This window comes from Oryza glaberrima, chromosome 2, assembly GCF_000147395.1.
Source record: "Oryza glaberrima chromosome 2, OglaRS2, whole genome shotgun sequence".
NCBI lineage: Eukaryota > Viridiplantae > Streptophyta > Magnoliopsida > Poales > Poaceae > Oryza > Oryza glaberrima.
This window is the reverse complement of record NC_068327.1, coordinates 5711564-5721759: the sequence shown is the minus strand read 5'-3', so window position 1 is coordinate 5721759 and position 10196 is coordinate 5711564. Positions and strand designations below refer to the sequence as shown.

The 10196-nt window shown below is 52.1% G+C and overlaps 1 protein-coding gene across 1 annotated transcript; it reads left to right on the top strand.

The window, feature by feature from the left end:
- Positions 1 to 552: 552 nt before the first annotated feature.
- LOC127761683 (uncharacterized) lies at positions 553 to 1340 on the top strand. Its single transcript, XM_052286008.1, has 2 exons — positions 553 to 730; positions 915 to 1340. Exons 1-2 carry the CDS (start codon positions 554 to 556, stop codon positions 1338 to 1340), a joined length of 603 nt encoding a protein of 200 aa, XP_052141968.1. The 5' UTR covers position 553.
- Positions 1341 to 10196: the final 8856 nt, after the last annotated feature.

The window sequence follows — 10196 nt, the reverse complement described above, 5'->3', positions numbered from 1 at the left end:
ATATGGGAAGGAAGCGGTTCCTCTGACGTGAACTGCTCCGTAACATGGTCACTGACAGGTGGGTCTATAAGCGGTGGGGCCCACATATCAGTCACCACATCCCTCTGACTTCACGTTAGGGGATCCCAATCCATATGGGAAGTAGGGGAGAGTCAGCATTGGCGATCTCCTCGCGTGTTTGTGAAGTGTGCTGCCCCTCCGGCCCAGCCGGCGAATCCCAGTGTGAGGAGCCACAAAAGTATACTTTGACTCCCTCAACTATCGTTTGAGTATGATTTATATCCTCCAACCACGAAATTAGGTATATCGACTCCTCCAACTATTAAAACCGGTGCAAATAATGTCCCTCGGTGGTTTTGGCAGACGTGGCGCCTATGTGGTGCTTACGTGGCATTAGAATAAAAAATAAAAAATATATGTGGAACCCATATATCATTAAAGAAAAGTATTATGGGACCACATATCTTTCTCTCTCCATTATCCCCCCCCCCCACCTCTCTTCACAGGCGGTGGCGGTGCCCGGAGGGAGGGGGGGGGGGCAGAGAGAGAGGAGATGCCAACCGGTGCGATGAAGAGGCTGTTCATTCAGTCGGCGGCGGCGGCGTCGAACTCCGGCAGGGAGACGGCGGTGTTGTGCGCGCCTCGGCCGCGGAGGGTCCATGTCCACCCTTGCAGCGCTGACCTCATCCTCGGCCCTCCTCCTTTCCTCCTCTCCAACAACACCAACAAGGTCAGATCTCTCTCTCAATTCCCAAACAAAATTCATCTCTTCTCTTCTCCTTTTTATGTTTGTTCATGTTAAATCATCTCATCTCTTTCTTTTTTTTATGTTTGTTCACGTTGTCTGACCAAGATCTGTTATTTTGTTTCCCTGCAAAAAAAAAAAGATCTGTTATTTTGTTTGGTTGATGCAGCAGAGGGAAGGGAAGAGTAAGGAGGAGGAGGAGGGGTGGAGCTGGGGGATGTTTGGCGGGTCGCCGCCGGCGAGGGCGGACAACCCACTCTTCCACGACCTGCACTTCCTGCTCAACCAGCGCCCCCACGCCGTCGCCGCCACCGCGCCGGAGCTCTCGATTTTTGACCACCGGAGCACCCACCACGGCCACCACCATCTTGTCCCCGCGTACAGCAATAGCAGCAACAGCAGTTTTGCCCCATCGTTCGCGCCGGCGGTGAGGATCCAGGGGTTCGACGTCGCCGCCTGCCGGAGCTCGTGCCTGATCCGGCAGCGGTGGCTCGCCGACGACCCGCCTGTCCCAAAGGGAATGGAAAAAATCCTCAATTTTGTACATTTTTCGCCGGCCGCGTTCGTAGTCATCAAGTATGTCCGATCTTGGTGAAGTATATAAAGTAATTTTAGTACGGTTTTATTAACAGCAGATAGGGGAGGTTAATTAAGAAAAAAAAGGAGTTTAGAAACGATCGCCCGATGCACAGGAGGATGATCAAGCAAGGGAGGAGGAGAGGATTTTTAATGCCACGTAAGCTCCATGTAGGACAAAAACTTGGTCAAGATCGCCACGTCAGCCAAAACCATCGAGGGATATTGTTTGCACCGATTTTGATAGTTGGAGGAGTCGATATACCCGTTTTGTGGGTGGAGGACATGAATCATACTTGGGCAATACTTGAGGGAGTGAAAGTATACTTTTTCTGCGTAAAAAAGGAGCAGACTCGTTGCTAGGCCTGTGCTTTGCAGTGCAAAGGCCTCAGCGCTGCCCAGGCAATTGCAGGCCCAATACAGTTTTTCTTTTTTTCGGATTTGCTATTTCACTTACGACAGGTTTTGGGGTTTCTATATTTTACCTTTTCATTCGTAGGATCATGCATCAAAATTGATGTTCTTGTAAATCCAGCTTGTAGCTATATAAACTATAGTGCACTTACAACTCATTTACATAGCACTCGCACTATAGTAAACCAAAATTAGATTTCACAGTATCTTTATCTAGATTTGTGATTTTTGACAAGTTTGTCCTTTTTTATTTTATTTAAAATGGGTTATATTCATTGGTTGAAAATTCTGTAAAAATTCGAAACTATAAATATGCCAAAAGTTAATAGGTAGTTTTTTTTCCTTTTTGTGTGTTACTTTTTGTTTCGTACTAAGCAATACGTACAGCAAGATGAAATTGTACATCCTCGAATCCAATCGCACATTTGCACTCCGTGGTTTTTTGTTTTGTTTTGTTTTTTAGAACACGTCCAAATATGGTAGTGCTGTAGCGCCCGTTCCGTCGTGGCGCCTAGCGAGAAAACTATCTCTTAAAAAAATCCTAATTGCGAAATCCGTTACTTTGCTTGTTGTCTAGTGTCCGTGCCATCTCAGATCTCAAATCCCCGATCTATCGTCGAGTTCAATCCCGAATCCAAATCCTTCCCAAATTAAATCCCTCCGCAAAAGTCTAATTCGCCTCCCTAGGGTTCGATGGGCCGAATCCCTCTCGGCCCATCTCCCCCTCCCTCCCCGGCTCTCTCCCTCTCTCTCCCTCTCCCCCGCTCTGCCCGAGCGCTGCACGCGCGTGCGCGCGAGCCACGCCGAGCCGAGCCCTCCCTCCCGCATCCCGTTGCCGTTCCCGCCGACGCCGCCAAATCGTCGCCGCGCACCGTGGTGGCCGACCGGCCAGTCGCCGCCGCCGTCAGCCTCTGCCGCGCCTGCCGCCCGTGTCGCCGCTCCGCTCCAAGCCGCCTCCGCCGTCATCGCCGTCGTCATCGACTCGGCCCCGCCACTCCCCGCGCATGCCCCCAAGGGACGGAGGCAGAGCCCTCCGCTCCCTCTGCCGCGTCGCCTTCTCTCCCTCCTCCTTTTCCCGAAACGGCAAGGAGGCAAGCCCCCTTTTCCTCTCCTCCTTTTCCCCTTTTCTCTCCCCGCCGGCGTCATCCTTCCCCCACCTCTGCGCCGCTTGACCGCTCGCGCCACCCGCCTCATCTCCCTTGACCGCCCAAGGTCGGTTTCCAAACCGACATCGCCGTCCTATAAACCCAAGCGCCTCCCTTCCTTTTCCCCTCCCAAATCTTCCCCGTTTTTGCCCGCGCCATTGCCGTCCCTCCATCTCTCTCGCCGACCGCCGCCGTCGCGTGTGCCAGAGGAGCCGGTGCGCGCTAGGACGCGGAAGGGGACTCCGGGCGCTCGTCTTCTTCCTCTTCCCTGGCCGAGGCCGGAGAGATCGCTCCCGCGCCGTCGGTTCTCGTCACTGCGCCCCTTCCCCGCACGGTAGTGTCTCCCTCCATTCTCCATTCTCGTTCCATCTCCTCCCCTTAGACTCGGGTAGTAGCACGAGTAGCCTCCCCGTAGCTAGCTGGCACCGCCCCGACCGTTGCCGCCGCTCGCTGCGTGCTCGCCGCCGTCGCCGCCCGTGCTCCGTAGCGCCCGCTCGTCGCCGGCCTCGGTCGGCGTAGCTCCGCCCAATCCGACGCTAGCAACGGATTCCCGTAGCCGCGTAGATGCTCTCACCGCCGGGAATCGACCCCTCGTGACCTCGTCGCCGTTTCCCCCTTCCCTCGCCGCCGGTTGCCGCCATCGCAATCCGCCGCCGTCGAGCATCCCCCGGCGAATCCGAGCCATTGGCTCGTCTCCCCTCGTCCCGTGCAACCTCCCGGTGTGCTCGCTTTCACCTGTATCGCCGTGGTTCGCTCCGCCGATCACCACCGCCGTCCGCCGTCCATTCCGGCCGCCATCGTCGTCTACCTCCCGCCGGTCCGCGTGGCAGCCACGTAGGTGCCACGTCGGCGCCACCTCGGCCGCGACCGGACCGACCGACCAGGCCAGCCGCCCCCTCCGTTTCCCTCCCCGTGCGCGCGGTCCACCGCGAGCCGTGAGGCTGCGCGTGGGCCCGCCGCACCGCGCCCTCCGCGAACCGCGCGCATGCGCCGCGCCTCCCTCCCAAAACCCTAGCACGCCCCGCGTGCACCTCGCTCACGGTGAGCCGAGTCGCTGATAAGCGGGTCCCACCCGGGACCACGCGGGATAGCCCACCGGCTCTCTCTCTCCTCCCCGCCCGCGCGCGCGCCTTGGGCCGCCCTCTTGGGCCGGCCGGCCCATTAAGCTCGGCCGAGCCGCCCCTTTCTCTCAGGCCGCGCCCTAGCCGCTCGAGGGAAGTCTAATTTCCCTCCCTCTTTCTTTTCTTTTCTTTTCTTTTCTTTTTCAAAAAGGGTTTAAATAAATCCTTTTCCTTTAGACCAAAAATCCAATAATCTTAGAAATTCAATATCTTCCCAACCGTAAGTCCGTTTGACTCCGTTCAACTTCCAAAATTTCTCAAATCTCGAGATCTATCCAATGGCACGCTTAGAGGTCAATAATAGGGCTTTATTTTCGCCGTTTGTTGAGTTGTTCCGTTTCACGTGTAGTTTTGGAGCCCGAAGACCCGCAGTGCGAGGATTTCGAGGATCAAGCTCAAGATTTCGAGCAAGGCAAGCCACCCTTGAACATTTTGAGCCTATATTTGAACTTAATTATATTGCTTGAAAAATATTATGCATAGGTAGGATTGCACTTAATCTGTTTACACCGTCTGCAAGGCAAACCGGTGTGCCTACCTAACTTGTTGCATCTGATCCTTCCATTGTAATTGTTATACCATGTTCCCTTGTACCCACCTAGCTGCGCCTCGGTAATCGTGCACCCTGCACGGGTATCGACGGTCGCCTTCAAACTTAAAATCTGAGAAACATCTCGGGTAAAACTTGGGTTTTACAAAAGACTTGGAAAACCCGACACCTGGGTCGGTGCTTGCGAACTAAATGAATTTCCAAAATCGCGGACCGAGGAACGTACCGGGTGTACGGTTTCCCGCTCTTGCACTTAAGGACCGTTTCCTTGGAATTTCATCCGAACATAAGACAAGTACGACCACATGGGTGGAATGGGACACCCCTGGCTAAGTAACTAGCTAATCAGGGGAGCCTTGATGCCAAGAGACATGTGGATTCGCCGGGGTGGTGTCGGGGAGGACCCCTGGGCTTCCTGGCACAGTATGGTCTGGGACCTAATCTGGTGTTGGTCTGGGACCCCTCTCGTTGGCATATGGTGAACCTGTGTCGGCTTTCGAAATGCCTTGTCATGAAAGCCTTAAGATCTCTAGTCGTGGCCGTTCTGCACGAGCTGGATGATCCGGGTTAGTAATGTCGTGTGGATAAAGTGTACCCCCCTCTGCAGAGGTTATTAAACTGTTCGAACAGCCGTGCCCACGGTCATGGGCGGATGTGAGGTGATTCCTAGCGTAGTTTTGTTTGACTACTGCCTTGTGAAATTTGCTGTTGTGAAATGGGTTTGATGTTTGGAAAAATCTGCGGTTAATGGGATCAGCCAGGCCCGGGTGGCCGTTTGAAAGTGGTTGGCCGGGTGCCAATCTTGATCAATTCAAAAGACTGATACATTGCACAAACTCCGACCGGACGAGACACACTGTCTCATCCGTGTCGTTTGAGAAGCACTCACTTAGTTGTTTCAGGAAAAAGTTCGAATAAAATCAATTGCAAAAACAACAGCCTTTCCTTGAAGCCTGCATTAAACACTTATTTCCCATGGCTTGCTGAGTACTCCCGTAATCATCCTTGCTCTATATAAATAATCCCCCCCAGTGGCTAAAGAAGATGAAGCGGATCCCGCTGACGAGGAGTTCTTCCAGGAGCAAGCCGGCTACGACGAGTTTTAGGGTTTCGGCCTAGTTCCCAAGTCGCGCCTGTGATGTTTGGTCCCAGTCTTGGCTTCCGTTTCCCTTTTGTAATGCAGTTGTGAGCTCGGGATCTGTCCGCAGCCCAACATGACTGTACTCCTACTCTATAATAAAGAGACCTCTGTTGCTGCGATATTCCGTCTTCCTGTGATACCAGCACTGTTTCCTGGGACTGGTATCGATTAACAGGTTAATTTGGAGCGTCACGGGCTAGTTCCACTCGGGACTAGCTCGGGGCGTGACAAGTGCATAGCCGCTTCACGACATCGACAGGTACACACACAGAGAGGACGTCACTACTAAAAAAATCATTTTTTTTCAGACGATGTCATCTTCTTTTCCAGATGGGTAGTCCTCCCGGAACCAAATGGCTGCCTATGAAAATGACTAACGGGGGATGAGACTGTCGTTCGCCTGCGAAAATATATTTTCACAGGTGGACAATATAAGGCGCCTCCTGTAGGCGGGCCATATAAGGCGTCCGCAGGCGGACGACTTATGTGGTCTGCCTGCGAAAATCATGCTAGCAACTCATCTTAAAAAAAAATATTCTAAGTCACATCTTATCCTTTCCTCCACCACCCCTATCCTACCCACCACTCATTCTCTCCACCCTAGCTTATCATTATCCTCTCCACCATTCTTCTCTCTCTCACACGCGACTGAGGAGGAGCAGCTAGGGCAGGGCGGCATCGACTCCGAGGAGAGGCTGGGGCATGGGCGACGTCGGCGGTGGCTCCGACGAGCGGCGGCGTCGGTGGCTGGATTTATCGCCTATAGCGGAGGAGGAGCGGCTGGGGCTATAGATGGCCAAAAGGCCCGCCTGGCCCGGCTCGGCCCAGGCACAGCTAGGCACGGCCCACCAGCCATCGGGCCGGCACGGCCTGATCGGTATTTTGTGCTGGGCCGTGCCAGCCCATGGGCTGCACCTCGGGCCCAGGCACGGCCCACCAGCTGTTGGGCCGTACCGTGCCTGCTCGAAGGCACGGGTGGCCCATCGGGCCTTTTTTAAAATAAGTCTATTTTTCATCCCTCCTCTTTGGGCTGTTACATATGTATAGCTAAATAAGTCTATTTTCCATCCCTCCTCTTTGGGCTGACATATGTATAGCTAAAATAAGTCTATTTTCCGCCCCTTCTCTCTGGGCTGATATATGTATTGATAAAATAAGTCTATTTTACATCCCTATTCATTCGTCCATGGCATATAATATGTCTATTTTTACTCCCCTATTTTTTTTGTGTACCGGGCCTGGCTGCCGGCCCATTGTGCCGTGCCGAGCCGGTCGTGCCGGGCCGGCCCAACGTGCTGGTGGAGGGGCCCAGGCACGGCCCGTTGGTCGGGCCGGGCCGTCACGGGCCCGACCTCTGTCGGGCCGTGCCGTGCTTGGGCCGGGCCAAAATGCCGTGCCATGGGCCAGGCCGTCGGGCCTCGGGCCTTTTGGCTGTCTATAGCTGGGGCAAGGGCGACGTCGGCAGCGGCTCTGACGAGCGGAGGCGTTGGCGGCTGGATTTACCGCCTGCAATTAAGGAGGAGCGGCTGGGGCAGGGGCAACATCGGCGGCGGCTCCGATGAGCGGCGGCGTCGGTGGCTGGATTTATCGCCTATAGCTGAGGAGCAGCTGGGGCAGGGGCAACGTCGACAGCGGCTCCAACGAGTGGAGGCGTTGGCGGCTGGATTTACCGCCTGCAATTGAGGAGGAGTGGCTGGGGCAGGGGCAACATCGGTGGCGGCTCCGATGAGCGGCAGCGTCGGCGGAGGTATCGGCGATGAGGAGCGGTGTCGGCGGTGGCTCCGACGAGCGGTGGGAGCGGCGGCGACTTCGAGGAAGTGGAGCGGCATCGGCTACGGCTCTGACGAGCGGTGGCAAATGAGGAGGAGTGGGCGCCGGCGGTGGCTCCGACGAGCGGCGGGAGTGGCAACGGCTCCGAGTAGGAGGGGCGGCGTTGGCCGGAGCAGTTGGAGGAGCGGGGTCGGATGCGTCGGCTGGGTAGGTTGGAGGAGAGAGGCGGCTGCGTCGGCTGGAGCGGTAGTGGCGGAGGCGCTATCTCGGACGAGGGCAGCGGCCACAACAATCGGCGGTGGTGCAGCGCCAGGCAGCTGGCGACAACGGCTGCACGGCCGAATGAGGATTTTTTTTATCACGAAGTGTATTTTTGCAGGCGAGTGGTTGTACCGCCTGCAAAGATGGATTTACCGCATGCGAAAATTGCCTTTGTTTACAGGCGGTCCTTCCCCGCCTGAAAAAACTATTTTTGGCCGCCTTGAAAAAGATATTTCTAGTAGTGTGTGTTGAGTTGTGATCCAAATTTATTTACACACATATAAAGGCCAACTTCGGATGGAGCAAAGCGGAGGCCTGTCGCCGAAGGCTTGGGCCAGAGCGAAGGACTCCTGCACCCGGGGACACCTGAGGGGGTGTGGGGGCGGAGCCCCCGCATTATGGATCGTCACCCTTTTAAGGTTTCACCTTTATGTATACTATCTGTAAGCCGTCATTCAGTGTTCTGTAACCTCATCGGATATAGTGAAGATTTGCTGGCTAGCGCCCGTGGTTTTTTCTCTTTTAAGGAGGGTTTTTCATATTAAATCTCGTGTCTTCTATGATTAACATGTCGTTCTTCATCGTTTATCTGCCGATCGTTTCCTAACAGTGCGTCATGGTGGAGTCGTGCAGGTGTGCAGGCACCGCACAGCACATCGGAGAGCCAAACAGAGCAGCACATTACACAGGACGATGAGATTGCTTGCCGGCTGCTTTTTTTTTTTTATGACGAAGCAACGAAACAGACCAAAAAAGGATAGAAAGAGCGATCTTCACTCCCTACTCCCTAGGGAAGAGATAACGGATAGAGGATGTGAGAGGAGACTCAGGTGGTGTTTGGATCAGAACTAAATTTTAGTCCATATCATATTCCACGTCATATCAAATGTTTAGATACTAATTAGAAGTATTAAATATATATGAATAATAAACTTCTAATTTAGTCCCTGGATACCAAGTATAAAAGTGTCTACGAAGAGAGATGTACTGCATAATTCATGGTTCGAAATAGTGGGCCTCAAAGAGTCGAGATATGTACAATTACGATATAAATAATTAATAAAGTACAATGATTATATTAAGCAAACTTAGAGATAATATGCATGCTATCCTGCGTAACCACTTGATCCTATATATGTTTCTACCCGTATACTCTAACATAAGGTTGGAGTTTTATGCTCCGGTACCCCTAGGCATCGGCGCTTGCTCGTTCACTGTTCACCGTTAGGCTAACGGCGACAACTCGCGCGTTGTCTAGCTCACAACAAATGTGTGCCATGGTGTCCAGATTCTGCAATTATTCCAAGGGAAGAGCGTGACTAGTTCAAACAAAAGCTCACGAACCAGCGATGTGATGTGAACGAACTGAGTTTGTCGCGCTTCCAAATAAACTAACTAAAGAGCACATTGTTTTCAGGCCTACAAACCTAGAATGGCTACATCTGCTGCAAGGCGAACGAGCTTAAAAAAACACAATATTAAGGAAGAGCTTAATATCAAATAAGTAGAATGGATGAGACCTTGAACCCAGACCAGCTAGCCCACATCTTATGAAGCTAGAAGACCCCTAGACGTTTCTCAAGGCGAACGAACTTCTCCTCTGCCTATCTTCCTAATAATCAAACCGAGCCAGGGAGGCTCCAGGCCCGACGAACTAAACTTCTTCAGGATGAACTAGGAAACCACTAGTGTAAATGGAGACAGTGATGAGGTCATGGAGCACAAATACCCGGCATACCATTTATTATCAGCCATCAACCGGTGCAGTGGCAAGTCTTATGCAACCGGACTATATATCAGATAGAGGAGATAATGCATAGTCTAAGGAGATAACACAGAGGTAGAGGAAGTCTTTGCAGAGAAAGAATGGCATGGCTGTCAAACCTTGTCCATGTGTATGTGTCGCTTATGCTAATTTTGTCCCAGCTGAAAGGTTGAGCATAGTAAAATTATGATATAATAATTGAGAGGTAAGAATGGCAGGGACCCCAAGAAAAACTTATCTAAAGATTGATCACTACCCATCACCATTTACAGTGGAAAGCTAACTAGCTTCATAATCTGATAGTATGATGTGATAGTGAGAGGTGAGAAGGTGGCATGTCGGTCAAATCTTGTCCATGTGTATGAATGGTAAAAAAAAAAAGATAGTCATGGTTATTATGTCAAGATTAAAATTTTGAGGATGATAAAATTATGTTGACAAATAGTGTCACTCTGACATCATTTTGACAATAACAACCAAACAAAAATGTTTTCACTTTATAACAACCAAATTAATATTTTTTATTCCGACTAACGCTCTAACTAACAGGGTTATTGCTTAAAAATACCTCACTAATGTGACGAAGAGAAGAATATAATAATCATGGTTCAATCCCACAACAAAAATTTATATATGTTTTTCTATACTTGCTATCTTCGCTAGGATCCTTGCCCTTGTGCTCTTTCCTACTCCGTGTAGTAGTACACT

What these genes read in the sequence shown, in the direction of transcription:
- LOC127761683 (XM_052286008.1), top strand. Translation starts at nt 554, where the DNA reads ATGCCAACCGGTGCGATGAAGAGGCTGTTCATTCAGTCGGCGGCGGCG. An exon ending in TCTCCAACAACACCAACAAG is followed by an intron (nt 731 to 914) that starts GTCAGATCTCTC and finishes TGGTTGATGCAG; the next exon opens with CAGAGGGAAGGGAAGAGTAA.